We start from the raw sequence: 17,145 nt of genomic DNA, 5'->3' as shown, positions 1-17,145 counted from the left end.
CTTTACGTCAATTGAAGCGCAAACTTTAGCCACTGATATTTTCATTTTTGTAGAATTTACAAAAAAATTTAAATCCTCATCAAAACCATGGCATTCTGAACTTTACGTTCATCATAAAATTCTATTTGATTTAATTTTCTTTCAAAAATAATCTAACACCCAACCTCACCAAACAACCAGAAAATTGAACAACAGGTACCTATTGTTGTATAACAATTAAAAATTAGAGGCGGAAAATCAACAGAAAATAAAAAAAATATTGATGATATATTCTATTAAAAAAACTTAAAATACTTGGTTTAAAAATATTCGAAGATGTTGCTCCCTTCGACAGATAAGATATCACAAGAATAAAAAATGGATGTGAACACAATAATGTCGTCATTCCAAAAATATCGAAATATATGAAAATTTAGTAAAAGTTAAACAGCATAAAAATCAGTAGCAAGAGAAAGGCGTCAATAACGACAAAAAAATCGACAGAAAAACCCTAAAAAGAAAACCATAAAATGAAACTATTCTTCTTCGTTTTTGTTTGTTCAAGGAGCTTTGTTCATGGAACTGTCTTACTTGAAGATTATGATGCCAACGGTATGAATGAAAACCACGGAGGAATAGTCCGTTATAAAGTTAACGTGATTCAATAAATAAGAAGTTTTGAAACTAACTGACATTCGTTCAATAATAAAAAAAGTCAAAAATCAATTCTCAGAGTTGTCGTGTTTATATGATTGCTGCACCTGGAGATCATGTTAGTAATATTGCATGTTTTGTTAACATGGCTAAATCTTTTTATAGATCGATTGAAACCACAATATCCTGAAGCAATGGTGACATACCGTCTGCCACAACTAACCATAGCTCAACATGAGAATCAACGGGCACATTTTCATCCTTTGACACAGTTGGAAAATAAAATGATGGTTACACCACACACAATACCATATCCACAAACACAGTCAAAGGTAGACAGTGCTAAATGTAATTTTTATGAGATCTCAACAAAAAAAAGCTGGCCTTATTATTAATCAATTTCTGTGTTTCTACAGACCAGAAGTTATGTATTCAGTGAACAGCAGATCACTCCATCTCCAATATATCCCAATCAGCTATCAACTTATACTCCTCGAAATCAACAATTGTTAAGTCTACAGCAAAGATCATCCATATCGTTCCCTTTTGTGGAAAATATTCCAGGACTTTCAACGTATAGTCCCCGACAGTACTCAATCATCTCCCAGCAGCCTGTATACACGAAACCTCGACTCAGAATTTTTCCCAAGTCAACGAGATATTTTATGTCACCTAAACATCCTATTGATAGATATATTATTGACCCAAAGCTGTCAAGAACTGTTGACCAGTATGCAAGTAAATCGATGTATATAGATCAACAGCCCAACAGAGATTCTATGCAACAGGCAATACAACAACCAATAAGAAACAAGCAAGCTACTTTTATTAGAGATTCAAACCCAGAAGCTAAAAATATTATGCCATCACAATATCATGTTCATTACAATGTGCCAGTCACAACGAGACAACGTACAAAAAATAAAATCCCCCGTGTTAAAGAAGGAAAACGAAATCATATAAATAATATGGTAATAGTACGAAACCAAACCTACAGTAATGAACTGAGAACGTATCCCAATGGTAATTTCAAACCAGTAATGGATGATAACCGTCTGTCACCACAGACACAAAATGCTTTGAAGTTATCTCACTTTCTGAAAAACGTCAAGAACTTGAAAGATAAATTAAAAGAACGCACAATGAAAGAAGAATTAACTTTCTACGACGATGACGTCAACAATAAATCTCGTCATCGCTCAACAAATTTTGCACCACCAACAAGGAAACTGGGCTCTATGGGATCACCAGGTGGTAGTCATATAACCTTTAATAAAGAACCAGTTGCGCAACCATTAATTATTTCAGACACAAAAAGTGGCAGTGAACACGTGACTATTGCAGAAAAAGATAGTAAAATAGGACATTCATCAAACATTTCGTCTGGGAATGTAGCTCAGAAGGAGAAAAATTTTCTCGTTAAAAGTAAGATGATCTTTGGACAATCTTCAAACAATACTTCCGCTCAGTTTGATCTTGGACTTCTGAAGGACAAAGTTCTTCATAGCAATAACAGCAAGTTTTTAAAACGAGTTTTACAAGTTCTTAAAAAGTACACCAAACTCTTGAAAACCAGTATGACAAAAAGAAACGAAACAGTTGAAGAAAAAGTCTCAAATTCTTCCATTCCAGTCAATATTTTAGGTATGAAACAGCCTGATAACATCAGAAATGTTTCACATCAAATTAAAGACTCTAAAGAAAAGGAAAATGGTCTAGATTTACCGGACGGAATAAATTCAACAAAGACCGCCGTGAAACTTTTCGATATACTCAGCAGTGCTTCAAAAGAAAGTTCTAATACTACTCCTGTCAATAAAGAAAATAAGGAGGAAAAGTTTGCTTTGAGGAAAGATAAGTTTGAAACAAAACTAATGGATGTTCTTATGGAAATAGATAAACATAAAAATGCGAGCAAGAAAGAGAAAATAGAGACTGCTGACAAAGGTGGAAAATTCAATTTTGACAAACTTAAATTTGGACTTTATCGAGGAAATACTATTGATTGAGATTACATGAAGTACAAAGTTTTTCTGCCGTGTTCAGCAAATATTGTTGAATGATGATTCAAAAAGAGTTTTTACGAAAACTTTTCGTAACGTTTCCCACACATACTGCATGACTAATAAAAGTCGCACACTTGTTTTTGGGCTTTTAGTTTACATTCCAAATGTGATACATATAGAAGATTATATGCATTTGTGCAGATTAACATAAAAAATATAAATTTATTGAGTATTGACTAAGTTTGCATATTACTCGTCTAACGCTTGAGTGTAGTAGGAAAATCGGGCAAAGCCGTGTCATGTCCATATAAAGTATATTCAGTCTAGTGACGGAGGGCATGCAAATCAAATCGTGCAAAGATAGAGCAAACGTAGTAAGTATATACAGAACGTGTGCAAAGATAGAGCAAACGTGGTAAGTATATACAGAACGTGTGCAAAGATAGAGCAAACGTGGTAAGTATATACAGAACGTGTGCAAAGATAGAGCAAACGCGGTAAGTATATACAGAAGGTGTGCAAAGATAGAGCAAACGTGGTAATTATATACAGAACGTGTGCAAAGATAGAGCAAGCGTGGTAAGTATATACAGAAAGTGTGTCGTAATGTGCAGCATGTGTCATTATGATGTTTGTATTTGCAATCTTATGTATTCATTAGACAAATTTGAGAGAATTCGAGAGAAGATCAGTGCAAACCCGAGTTTGAAGGACGAACCGTCGAGGACCTTTATACCTGTGTACAGTACATAGACAATAACTTCACTAAGTAGTTTTATGTATGGTACAGCTCTAGTATATGAAAGTATAAAACATCTTTACTACATCATACAGGAAACGAGATTTGAACTGATGAGAAGTCCTACATCATTAAAATAAACTAAGATAACGTGTGTCAATGTAGGTAGTGATGAATGAACAACAGAGAACAAGAACAGTCTTTACATTACCTAAAATATGAATTAAGATAACGTGTGTCAATGTAGGTAGTGATGAATGAACAACAGAGAACGAAGACAATCTTTACACTACCTAAAATATAAACTAAGATAACGTGTGTCAATGTAGGTAATGTTGAATTTAAAATAGAACAAAACGAGAAAATACATAAGTTTTATATATTACAATTTTTTACATATGTATATATTTAGTACAAAACATATTTTACTTGACAATTTATAAATTAAAGATATCATAATTATATAATGATTTTATTTACAACTGTATGCGATTGTGTTTTTCAAAGGAAAACATTTTAAAACAATATGGAGGTTAAACGAATGTTATAAACAGTGTACTGCATCCTGCTTTTCATATCATATGTTTGCAATTGAATATTAATGGTTTTTCTTTTATTTGGTCATTACGTATGATGACCTGTGAACAACTCTTCTCTCGATGTTCAAATTTCGGGTAGAAAGATCACGAAATGACTCGAGACGCGAGTTTATACAACGATGTCATCATAGAAGTGCAAGTGATATCTACTCGTGGTTATGTCGGTTATTTAGAGCTGGAATTTCTTTATATTTGATGTAGGTGTCATTGGTTATAAACACAATTAATTTTGCTTACCAGCTTTTCTTGTGATGTAAACCTCATGATGTAAACCTGATGTTCCAATAATGATACCTCAAACTCTATTAATTGGATCTTGTAATTCTTTCAAAAAAAAAAGAAGAGTTTTGAGAAACAGTTTTTTTAGTAAAAGATGTAGTTATAACTTATATAAAATTTATATCTACCTTTTTCTTTCTTCGACATATTCGCACAAAAATAGAGTTTAGCAAAACAACTAATATGCCTAAGACAAAACCAAGAAAAACGAGACCAACAAACGTAAGTACAGCTTCTTTTATTGATAAATTGACGCTGTCATTTTTTCTTGCTTGCGGTTTTGTTTCATCTGCAATAAGAGATTTAGTGGATTAGTAAATAATAAATAACTAGGTCACTTTATGACCAAAGGAAGTAGCTACATTAAACTATTCAACACATTGCATATATCGCTGTTTTAAAAATCATTTTTCTATTTTTGCTCACTAGCTACAATGAATAGTTTTATAATTATCATTTTTTGCTCTTTGGCGTCAAAAACTCCTAAACTTGCACAAACCAAACTCTTTGCTCACTTTAAAATTTAAAGTAGATACATTTAAAATAATGTTAATACCTAAGTCATTTCTGTCCAATTTTGTTATAATGTTAACAGTCGACGTGGGAGTAGTCATTGACATATTTTCTGTTTGTCTCATCATTTTCTTAAATGGTTCATTGTCAGTAAAGGTAGAAGTTGTTATTGTAGGAATCATCTTCTCCGACGGTTTCTTATTCTTATTAACATCTCTCCCGTTTATTACTAAAAAATAGGAAAAATAAATTTGTGAGATCTTCCAATGCAAATAGTGTCATATTTAGTAACGTATATTACTTTTGGAGCATTCCACTCTTCTTTCTCCTTTACATTTTTCTCCGCCATTGTGTGGAACGGGATTACTACAGTTCCTTTCACATAATCCTGTTGTTTCATTATACGTCCACAGTGACCATCCACCATTTAAAACTAAGAAACAAGAAACAATCGATTGATATCATAGACGAATAATTAATTGCTTAACACAATATCATACCTCTCGTTTCACAATTTTCCTCTCTTTTGCAAACATATATAGCAAGTTTCATTTGATCGGCAGTACATTTCCCTCCAATTTTATTATTTAATTGTTCTTCTGTTCCACCAGAAGTTCCTAAAACAATTTAACAGCAAAACGAATCATTCGACGACACTTACTAAAATTCCACAACACGAGTCGTAAAATTAGTGGAAACGTTGATAAAACCATTCATAATAGTTAATTTCAACAGCAGTACCTATAAAATAATATGTTCTTCCAGGTGGATATGCCTCCATGTAATTAAAGAATGGAATAGCCATAAACAATATCTGTAGCTCCTTTTGATTTTTAAGGTTTTCATCAAATGGATCATTGCAATATAGCAAACGTTTTCCTCTTGTCGCGTTGCATTCATCAAATTCTTGTTTAGTGTCGACTTTATAAAGGGAAAAATAAAGATTATGGGCACTAAGTTGCTGCTTGGTTTGTGTCATTTGAGTGTAATGTCGCGGACACCATATTCTCATTTCATCATCAATATTCACTGTGAACGCTTCTCCATTAAGGTTTTTAAATCTAAAATGAAGTTTTCAAATGTGTTTTAAATTGAGGAACACGACGAACAAGAACCACCTTTATTATATGATTGAATGTACACAAAGTATGCATAATTATTTAAAATAATCCTATGTTCTTCACAACATGATATTTAAATGATGAGAGAGTTAAAATTTGTCCTTGAAGATAAATTTCAATTGGGATATGCATTCCTTTATGTCACTAGTGACATGGAAAAGTCTGGAGTAAAATATTTCACAGCCATTAAATAAACTTTGCTATAACTCAAAGCTTAACATATTTATACAGAAAATTATATTTGATAAAGATATCCACCATCCGTCTACTGCTTAAAAAAGAAGAAATAATAAAACCATGTTTAAATGAGATTTTTCTTTAGATAATCAATGAACAATCGTGTCTGGACATAAAAGTACGTTTTTGTACCACATATTTGTCGGTTTTAGAAAGTGAATTATCTTTTTTATAAATAATGATCCCTATAAGCTAGACAAATATTTCAAGTAAAACCCAAATTAAATACGCATGAGAGTATTCGCTGACCAATATTACTTTACTTACGTACCACAATTTAAAGCACTTTATATTACCTTTTTCCTTATAAAATTGTTGTAATGCACGAAGCAATATTCGTTATTGTTTTGATTGTCAAGAAAGTGTTCTTCATTATGTAAATATAAGTCTTAATTCCTAACAAATTATCTCTGCACGTTATCAGCATTAAACATAAATGTATGATAAATGGTGTTATCTTAGAATTTATATCAACACAGTGTTACTATTTCTGTGAAAAATCTGACGATGTTTTCGTTAAAAAACATCAACGACAAACTATACACAAAGCACGCACAAAAGAAGTAATTACTCTGGTTAGCCGCAATATTAAGCTACAATTAAACGTCGATAAGTCAGTAGAAGGAATATTTAGATGTTGCTGCACATGGTAACTGATGGTTTCATAAGAGGATTTTTCTGCTGCACATGGTAACTGATGGTTGTATAAGAGGATTTTTCCGCCGCACATGGTAACTGATGGTTGTATAAGAGGATTTTTCCGCTTGTCAAAGTTTATGAGTTTGTAGTGAAGATAAAAAGTGAAATTGCTGCGTTATGTCGTTCTCCAGTGATAAAATTATAGAAATTTGAATCCAATATTCTATTATGTAGAGATGTATTGTCGATTTATTTAGTACGTTAATTAATCAACATCCTTAAAGTCTTATTTACACATAGAAAACAACATTTATCTTGTTTCGTGTCTGTCTTTTGTTGATTGATCTTTTTACACGTAAGCCCTTTTTATAACTCTGAATTCTTATCAAAAATACATTTCACGAGAATATTCAAAATACATCTCTTTTCATACGTTAGAAAAAATATGTATTCTTTTATACGTGATTTGCTCAAAGGATGCGGCATTAATATTCTATTGCACAACTTTCAGGAAAGTCTGATATATTAATAATACACGATCCATCTCGTTTCATGTACAGCTGGGCGAAATTATCATTAACACGTCAACACAGTTCCGTGGAACAGACAGTTGAATATTTTATGCCATGAAACAAAATCCAATTTTGGGAATAAAATTTTATGGCATATTTAAGTAAACATCACTTAATGAATGTAAGGAACAATGAGAACTGTACAAAGCATTAAACAGTCATTAGAATTGTTCGAAAGCTTGGAACATGTGCTGTAATATACAGACGCTGTAATAAATGGAATAATATTACCTCAATTAAAGCAAACTATGTAAAATTGCACATTCGACTTTCCTAAAGTTTTAAACAGATTGTAAATTAGCTAAATATTACCATCGTATGTATCTCGAGAAATAAAATAAGATGATCGTCTGTTTGAGTTTCTTTCTGTCTGTGATATACACCGGAACAGAATATATTTCATTATTTTGGGCATAAGTCTTTTTATTCCTCATACTTAGAAAATTATTAATAAACATGTATGTTCCTTAAAATACAATTTCAAACGAAAAAATTTTTATGTTTTGTTTCAAAGTAACATGTACGAATGTTGACTTATTCACTAAGCTTATTTGAAGTAAATAATAGAACCAAGGATTGACAAATGGCTCACAGACACAGATGATATAAAACATATACTCTGTGACTGTGCTATACATGTGTCATATCGAAGTCTACATACACAGCAATATACGTCAAATGACTTACAGTGGATTTTCTGGTGTCCATTGTATAGAGGGTAAGAAATTTTTTGTTTCCGTTGAACACATCATCATCATCATCATCCATATAATACCACGATAATGAAGAAATCCTTTTTCCATTTTTATATACGACAGTATGTTGTGAATGTTTTTCAGTCTTTAGCCCGTTTATTTTGTTTAAATCATTTGAGACGAGTGTATATTTCAAGGTTGAATTGCTATTAATTGCCTTTGTTGCTGATCAATTTTCGCATCTGTAAAAACTTTGGCGACCTTTGATAATGCGAGCGATTTACTTCCTGAAAACAACGAATATATATGTATGAGAATACAACACAAAGTAGAATGACGCCAACTATAAAAGAAACGGAAAGAGCACTACTGACTCTTTCTTTTTGCTTTTCTATTTTCCTCCTCAAATTATTGTGCAGGTGGTCCATAACAATATATTTGAACCAATCAAAAAGGAATTCCTTACAATGACGTTGTTAACATAAATGAAGCACTTGAAATGTATGTTCTGACATCTTTGCATAATAATGGTTTATTGATTACGACTCCTAGAACTTTTAAAATACAACTTTAAAATGATTTTTAATGTGATACAATATCTATAGTAATATGTACAATTACTCAGATGATATATAACAAACAAACGATTCCTAAACATCTCGATATGACAGCTCCAACTTTTCTTTTGCGATGAAAGAATAACGAAATTGACAAGTACATTGCAGAATTTGAACTTTGAAGTGAATTATTTGAAGAATTTCCTTTACTTTTTTACTTGCTTTGAAAGAATATATTGTCCAAAATGCTTATATCACTCTCAACTTCTTTTACTTAAATCTTCTCATCACAATTACAATGAATAAACAACATTAAATAATACAAAGATCGATGTTGTTGCTTTGATATATCGATCTACTTTTGTTTCCATGTAACGTATAAACCAAAGAAAAACAAAATGAAGTGTAAGTAATAAAAATCTTGAGAGATTTTTGTTTAGTTTGTCATCTACTAAGCTACAAAATCGAAAGACAACAGGATGTATTTATGGAGGAAAGTAAAAGTCTAAAAGACAAAGACCTATATAATATCAACTTTTACTTTGATCTAAAGAACAATTTACAGATTTATAATAACGATAAATGTATATAACCATAACTCTTTGTGATCTATAAGAGATATATGTATATGTTCAATACTTATATAACTAAATGTATACACATGTACATAGCAACTTCATATGGGAACATGTATGACAGGAAAACACTCAACCTAGATGCATTAACGACCATAAACTAAATTATAATTTCTGTCAATGACAATTGTAAGAAATGAACAATTATTTTTTGGATAGTCGTTAACTAAATTACGTAAAATATAAACTACAATATAAAAAATGTAAAGAAATACCTAGAATTAACGAGAACTATCTCTACACTACATTCACACGTCGTTCAACGTATCATAAAGTGAATCCTAACGTTGAAAATATATAATTACGACCTGTGTCTTTATTGGTTAAATTTCGTTAAGCATTTAAGATGTACAATCATACCAGTTTCAAAGAACTTACAACTTACTTTATTCAAGGGAGCATCAGGCACGCCTTGGTAGTTTATTGCTTTGCTAGCTTATTGCTTTGTTCGTGTATTTTAAAATTATGGCAATTTTAAACAAATATTCTTTCATATAATTCCGTATTTTTCTTTCATTGTCCAAACACCCACAATGGTCAATGTTGTGTTTGAATACAAAGATATTTAAAACATTAATACAATGCTTTTTACGGAATGAAAGTCCTTTTCTAGAAGAATTTAAATATCATTGTAGTACGATTTCTTCAGCGAAACACAATAAACTTAATATTATTTAATATTTTGACATAAATTCTAAATAAAAATAAGATAATAATTATAAAGTAAAAAGGCTCACAAGTGATGTCAATGTTAGTTTTCTAATTCTTAGCACTCTCTGTCGAAAGCTCTCTAATTTCAAGTAGATATTTATTGATAAAATTAAGCGGTTTTTCATTAAATTGTTTCAAAATAAACCTTTTTTTAAGTATAAGAGTCACGAGGAAAAGGGGCGATGCAAAGCACTGTTGAAATATGACTGTCATCCGACAATTTAGCAAATTGTTCCTGGTATTTGTTCACAATAAAAGGTTAAACAAATTTTTGTATGAAGATAAGTATGCATAAAATTATATTTAATATATAAAATCAGCATGACGCAGTAGCATTTTTATTGCTGTATTGTTCTACAGAAATGAGTTGGCAGTAACTCCGACCCGCAGGGTAGGGCAGAATTCTCTTTCTGAAACAGCTAGTAATTTAACGATTCACTGATATTTTTTGTAATTATCATGAGGACTTGTAAATATACTTATACATTTATATAAACATGCTGTGTTTATGATTAAAAGCAGCAAACTTTACTGTATATTATTGTTTATAGCCATGCACAATATGTAAATATGATGAACAAACACGTAGTACTAAAACATATAGTATATTGAACATTTTCGCGGTTATTTCACAAAAGAACTTTTACAAAGTAAAAACACAAACCATTTTGTCTACAGAAAAGAGATATAATTCACGTTTTGGTGTAGTGCTATCATTGCATAAATGCTTTCGGTTTTTTCTTTAACTTCTACTACATCATTAAGAGATAAAGAACACAACTATGAGAAAATTTCTAGTATCTCACCATATATGAGGTCATGTCAATCTCAATAAATCATCCTTCGATAAACTTTGAAAACTTCAGTGATATTTGAAGTAAATTTTTGAAATTTAGGAGTAGTTTGATATCTGTCATATAAATTGTTCGTATTGTGGCCAATTCTTCCAAGATTTAAAAACAGTTGATTATAAGACAACAAAATACGTGTTTACTTATTTCATGCTTTGTATAAGGCTTAATTTTTTCCCAAAGTTAAGAACTTTGTTTATTTTTGATAATGCACATCATTATTTACAGCATTAGAAGCATTGTTCGGCTTCCTTTGCCGACTTTATCTCACAATAATTTAAGTAAGAAATGAATTTCTTATAAGAAACTCTGTCAACAATAAATTTATCTTGTTCTTAATGAGTTTTGTAGTAAATGAATTTTCTATATGAAACTCTGCCAGCAATAAATTTATCTTATCTCTGCATACGTATACGACAAAGCCAAGTTGTCATTTATTTTTGCCCGAAATATAGACATTTTTTGGTCGACATACATAGCTAGATCTTTGATATAATAGTTCGTGGCATAAAACAATTTTTAACTAACACAAAATTAGGAATACATATTTTTAAAATGTAGATTCATTGCATGATTAAAAGGAGGTGCTGAGATACAGCAGTCTTATGCCTGTTTTGTCTCTTAAAGCAATTTACATTCCATCAATGATGTCCACCGATCCATCTATAGCTAAGCTTATAAATGATATTACTAGTCATCGACCAGGATTATTTTTATAGTCATTTAATGGGAAAAGAACGCTACACTTAAGTAAACTAACTTCGCTTCGTTCCGGGAGGGCTTAAATTATTATTTTCAAACTGTTCTTTCAAAAAATCCATAGGGGTAATTTTATTGATTTTTTTGTCACTGATCACTTCAAGAACAAAAAACAAAAATAATAAAATTCTGAAATACCCACAGGAGAGTTAAAATGGCGAATGTTTTCTTAAGGAAATATGAATCGTTATTATCTTCCTGTCTTTTATCCTTCTTAAATGAAGCAAGATGTACTAGACACTAGACACATCTATTCACTAAATTAAATATCACACCACAAACTAGGTATAGATATTGTTTTTTTTTCGGTACGAAAGCTAGGTGTGTACTACATAGATATACATATATAACTATAGTTAATTTAATCAGCGTAGTCTTTTTATTGTGTTAATTTCTCATATTGAAAATGTAATTTTGTAGAGGAAGCAAATTGAAACCACAAATTGAAACCATCACAAACTTATTTTTCCACCAAAGTAAATTATCTTAACAGCTGTTTTGAGTTAAAACCAGCTAAAATAATGTTCATGGACGCTTTTCAAAGTGATGACATGCATTGCTTCTAATTAAATGCAGCTTTGTTTTTCGATCATTTTGTTCTATCTCATAGCCAGAAGTAAAAGTTCATTTACAAATGATAAAAGGTCATTTATTATGTTTATATACGTACAGCTGGTGCATGTCAGCGTCATCATAAAAAATATCTGTTTGCAACATGAAATTGTTAAAGTAAAACGTTTAAAACAAACCAAAAAATACTACATTTTATGAAATTGAAAAATAAACGTAAAATGTAAATAATTAATTATATAAATGTTTATATATTTTCTTCAACACACGATTAAACATTCATTGTTATATAAAAATGATTGTCTGACATTATAGATATAAAATATCATCAAACAGTATCACTAAAAAGTCGAGGATAAAACACTAGCTTAACGTTCATTGAAATATAATCAATAAAACAACACACTTTATCTTATCTGCTACCTCTACACTTTCGTAGCCAATTTAAGGAGCGCACGATATGCTAATGAGATGTCAATTACTATGAGTTATTTTAGTTTCAAAAGAAACAATTTAATACCTTATTCAGTGATGTCAAAATGCGAAGGCCTTCAAAACTGTTATAAATATATTCTCTGCTTCATAATCTAAGGATTTGTTGTTTTAACATCAAGCCTCGTTGCCGCTTCCGTTAACCTAAAAACACAACAACAAGAATGTGTCGATTGTTGACGTAAGTGCATTATAAATGAAATTTGTTACTGTGTTCGTAAATTGTTCGATACAAGGTTAAATGGAAAAGCTGCACTTGGAAAAGCTGTTCTTGGATAGAGAGACCAAATTAACAGTTGTAATTTCAACATAATACATTACAATTAAATCGTCCATCCTGCATGAAAACCCACAATCAGAGATGATTATTGCAGTTCAAAAGGTCAAAATTTGGTCAAAATTTATCACAACGCTTAAGCTAGAAGTAAATTTGTCTTCTTAAGTGTAACTGCAATGTTCCAGAGTTTGTCAGAATTGTCGTATTCAATAAAACTATTTTTTGCAACTAAATTACAACATAGATTAAGAGACTGTACATATCATTACTTTTTTCCCATTATAGAGTGTCATTTTATCAACATTATTTCATTATTAAAGTGTGACTAAAGTTGTTTGTAGTTACGATGATAAAATATTAGTGTGAATAAGAAATTATGGTCATTACAAACGATTGGGTTCAATCATTTACTTTATTTCTACAACGTTGATGAAGATTTTTTGGTATACTAAACTCGTGGAGTTGCAAGATAAAATTTTAAAAAAATATGATGAAATTAGCTAATATATTAAAAAGCTTTGTATCATTAATGTTGATAGTGTTAATAATTTAGTTTACTAGTAAGAATTAAAATTAAGGCTGTCGATCGATTATTGTAAATTACTGTAAAAATCAATCTGTGAATGACTATAAGAACGTTGAAGTTCTTCCTTCAGTTCTTTCTCTATCAACATACAAGTATCGACGTGGTATTATATAACTTTCTATGAACGCAGACTTTGACCAGCACAACAGAGAAATAGTAATTAATTTATATATACATTGGTGCATAACGATTAATGAAGAACCTGTAACGGTGAACTTCTAACGACAAAGCGCTTCAAATCTTATGCAAGTTTAGATTTAATATGTAAGAACTCAATAAAGATGCTTGTGCTTATTAATGCTATTAACATGAGAGGACTGCAGAGTGTGTTTTAATGTATGTCCAGTTGTGCCCAATCCACATCAATGTTATAAATATAATAATGTAATTTCTTGTTACCTTAGCGTACTTTACGTTGACAGATATATTTTCGTCTGAATGTGAATAAACGTCTGATGATCTGATAATAATGAAATGTTTCTTTATCTTCATCATCTTTTGAGATCAAACATCGCGACAGTCAGGTGAACCTGCTGTTTTCAACAATACATACATCAAGTAGCAATGCAGTCGGCTATATTTTTTTGTACAGTGGTTGGTTTCCTTTGTAATTTACAATTGCCTCATGCCGTTATGCGTGTTATAAATTCTATAATTTCTTCGTGTTGTGTCGGTGTTTGCTTAATTTCATTTTAGAATGTCTTTATTGAGACCGCCACACTTCTGTTCGTAATATTTTATCTCTGATATATGTAAACATTAAGTATAAAAATAGAATGTTTAACTTAAAACAAGTTGTAGTTGAATAGTTGAAATTTGTAAATTAAAGAAGTTTCAACAAATACTCACAAATTTGCAAAAAACGTTTCTAACTATCAGAAAGCAAAAAAAAGCGCGCGTTACCTTTATACTAACGGAGAAAGATTGTTGGTCTCAAACTTCATGAACACATTCATAGTCATAATAACATAATTAAATTAATCCTTATTCATTAAATATATGAAAAGAATTATGCTACATTTATTTTGGGAAAAAATCCTTATCAACTTCAGGATGTAATATTGTAAGCTTGTTTGATGTACGTAATTTTTTCGTTTAAACTTTTGTGCTTGAATTTTTTTGTATTCTTAACTAAAATATATTTAAAGTGCAGCTGTAGCATAAATGGACGAACTATTCGACTATATTTGGTTGTAAGCTGATCAAAATATACCTTTATATTCCAACTTGTCTGCAAGTAAATTGATTTAACTTCATAGTACGTTGTAGCTATTCCTAAATGTTTTACTCTAAATTACATCTTTATTTTCATACAAATGGTCAATCAACTCAGTATGTAATTTTGTGTGCAAATACATTTCAGAGCACTAAATTAAAAATGAAAAACAACACAAAATATTTGTGCTTTTTAGTGTATAAAAGACATAGATTTTACTCAATGATTCACATTATTGAATTGATGTGAACATGATAATAATTTAGATGAAAAATGTTATAGATCAATAAAACTAAAATTCTGACCCTTTTGCCATGAAATACAGTTCTGCAAGCGCAACAACACTTGCCAATATAATACCAAACATTATTCTCTAGACAAAAAAAAGAAGTCTTTTATCAGTAATGCAGTGAGTATATGTTAAAAAATTACATCCAATCTATGTGAAAATGCCTGAAATGTGATTCTCCTGACAGTAAATAATAACAAGCATATAGATATAGATTGTCCATGCTAGTGAAGTTGTGAGAAAGACTGTTGTTGTTGATGTTGACTGATGTTTCCACATCTTAAGCAGTAGTTTTTTATCTTCAAAGTGAAGTAATGAAAATGACCGTTGCTAAGGTTGTCTAAACATAAGTCAACACCAAAACCAACAGTTCTTAATTCTCGGGACTCTCCTAAACTTGAGACAATCTACATCTACAAACATTTTTCATAATTTATTGTAATAAAAATATTATAAAATATCCAAATTGTAGCTCCTACCAAGCCAATGGTTGTAAATGCATATTGAGAGCACATGAAGCCAAAAGTAAATGTTCCACCAACAGACAACACAAAATTCATCACACTTGACAATTGCCTACTTGTTGAGCGGACTGTTAGAAAAAAATGTTTTTTATTCATTCATGTTACAACTTTGAGAACTAAGTAATTAAAAGTTGAAATTTTACCTTCAAATCCAAGGGTCTCCTTATCTCTATAACTTAACTAAAAATTTATCTTTGTTAATGTCTCCATGTAAATCATTTTATGCAAAAGGACTTTTTTACAGAGTCACAAACCTCTTTATCAACATTTTTCACCATTGCTTTGTATCGAAGATTATTTTGTTCAGCTTGAAGTTCCTGTAGTCTTTTTATCAATTCTGGACTCTAACAACAAGAACACATTAAATAATGTACATCAGAGATGGCTATCTATCATTGAGCCAAAGTTTGAACTTATAATTAGTTTTCTCACATTTATTTTGAAGTTTTTATCTCTGCTCAAATGAAAAAATGTTTAAAGTACATTGTATCAATAATATTACCTTTTCTGGTGGAGAATTTCTTTCGTAATATAAACCGCTTTCCTCTAATAATTTGTGTAAATAAAACTTTTTTCCAGCTACAATGCAAAAAAAAGTTCAGAGAAAGCCTGAACACTTATCCATGTGTTATAGACATAAAATAAATTCACCATTTTTTAGTGTTTCATAAAGCTGTTTGACAATTGAAAATGGGATGGACAAAGTATCATTGCTTTCTTTCTCGTCTGTTTTCAAGTTTCCCTGTATTTGTCTCCATCCTTGAAGTTGGTTTTTAAACTCGTTTGAAACTCCATCTAGTTGAAATACTGCTTCAATCGCATCTAGTATACGATTTGTTAATATCACTTTGACTGGCATCGAATTCTTTTGCTTTATAATCTTTATATTTCTGCAAATTTTTACCATCTATTTCAACATACCATCGTCCCAATTCAACCATATTTTTTTACAAAATACTTCAAGTATCACGGCATGACACGGCTTTGCCCGAGCTCCATACGACACTCAAGCATTAGACGGATAATATGCAAATTTACTCATCAGAATCAGCACAAGTGAATTTTATCTTCTATTTCTATCACATTTGGAATGTAACATAAAAGCCAAAACAAATGTGTCACTTTTATTAGTCAGTATAGGTGGGAAACGCTACAAAAAACTTTTCATTTCAACACTTTGTGAATCATCTTCCGAGAATTTTTACTCCACACAGTTGAGCAACATTGTACATTATCGTGTTAGCCTTTAGGTCTACCTTCATTTCTACATTTTTGTCTATGTTTTCATAGTAGAAAGATTATTTAAAAGTCTTCAATACATATAAGTTGTCATTTTATCAGTCGTTATCTCTAAGTTGTTCTTGCATGGGAGCTTTTATTCGTCAATTTCAATAATTATTTCAATAATTCGTCATTTTAAAACTCGTGATGTTAGTGTCCTTGTGTGGTTGGCAAAAACATGATGAAACTTTCATTACTCGTCGTCGAGACAGCAAGAAAAATTTATAGATAATTATCCTTCCCTTTTTTTCTATACAGGTTATAAAGTTTTGAACAGAAGCATAATTTTGAGCTGACCACGAAAATGGAAAGTCGAAAAATCGACGAACATAATGTTACGTTCGATAGTTGAACGATTCAAGTC

General features: G+C 30.7%; 3 protein-coding genes across 6 annotated transcripts; 1 reads left to right on the top strand and 2 right to left on the bottom strand.

The window, feature by feature from the left end:
- Window positions 1-140: 140 nt before the first annotated feature.
- On the top strand, window positions 141-2,875 carry LOC124453432. Its single transcript, XM_047004252.1, has 3 exons — window positions 141-591; window positions 799-965; window positions 1,050-2,875. Exons 1-3 carry the CDS (start codon window positions 510-512, stop codon window positions 2,640-2,642), a joined length of 1,842 nt encoding a protein of 613 aa, XP_046860208.1. The 5' UTR covers window positions 141-509; the 3' UTR covers window positions 2,643-2,875.
- An 823-nt stretch (window positions 2,876-3,698) lies between these two features.
- On the bottom strand, window positions 3,699-13,965 carry LOC124452724. 4 transcript variants are annotated; one of them, XM_047003321.1, is made up of 9 exons: window positions 13,871-13,965; window positions 12,637-12,752; window positions 8,026-8,320; window positions 5,511-5,830; window positions 5,270-5,386; window positions 5,071-5,202; window positions 4,813-4,998; window positions 4,385-4,545; window positions 3,699-4,301 (listed from the first exon to the last, which is right to left on the bottom strand). In XM_047003321.1, the coding sequence occupies exons 3-9, from the start codon at window positions 8,139-8,141 to the stop codon at window positions 4,182-4,184; spliced, it is 1,152 nt and encodes a 383-aa protein (XP_046859277.1). In that variant the 5' UTR covers window positions 8,142-8,320; window positions 12,637-12,752; window positions 13,871-13,965; the 3' UTR covers window positions 3,699-4,181. The 4 variants fall into 4 exon arrangements, with proteins under 4 accessions (XP_046859277.1, XP_046859280.1, XP_046859278.1 ...); XM_047003324.1 differs by lacking the exons at window positions 12,637-12,752; window positions 13,871-13,965 and adding an exon at window positions 10,743-10,872; XM_047003322.1 differs by lacking the exons at window positions 12,637-12,752; window positions 13,871-13,965 and adding an exon at window positions 9,611-9,773.
- A 692-nt stretch (window positions 13,966-14,657) lies between these two features.
- On the bottom strand, window positions 14,658-17,062 carry LOC124452726 (transmembrane protein 199-like). The gene is made up of 6 exons (XM_047003326.1): window positions 16,152-17,062; window positions 16,003-16,079; window positions 15,755-15,844; window positions 15,644-15,680; window positions 15,456-15,568; window positions 14,658-15,060 (listed from the first exon to the last, which is right to left on the bottom strand). Exons 1-6 carry the CDS (start codon window positions 16,405-16,407, stop codon window positions 14,980-14,982), a joined length of 654 nt encoding a protein of 217 aa, XP_046859282.1. The 5' UTR covers window positions 16,408-17,062; the 3' UTR covers window positions 14,658-14,979.
- Window positions 17,063-17,145: the final 83 nt, after the last annotated feature.

This window comes from Xenia sp. Carnegie-2017, unplaced genomic scaffold, assembly GCF_021976095.1.
Source record: "Xenia sp. Carnegie-2017 unplaced genomic scaffold, XeniaSp_v1 HiC_scaffold_25, whole genome shotgun sequence".
NCBI lineage: Eukaryota > Metazoa > Cnidaria > Anthozoa > Malacalcyonacea > Xeniidae > Xenia > Xenia sp. Carnegie-2017.
The sequence above is the reverse complement of the archived record's forward strand: the minus strand, read 5'-3'. Positions and strand labels throughout refer to the sequence as shown.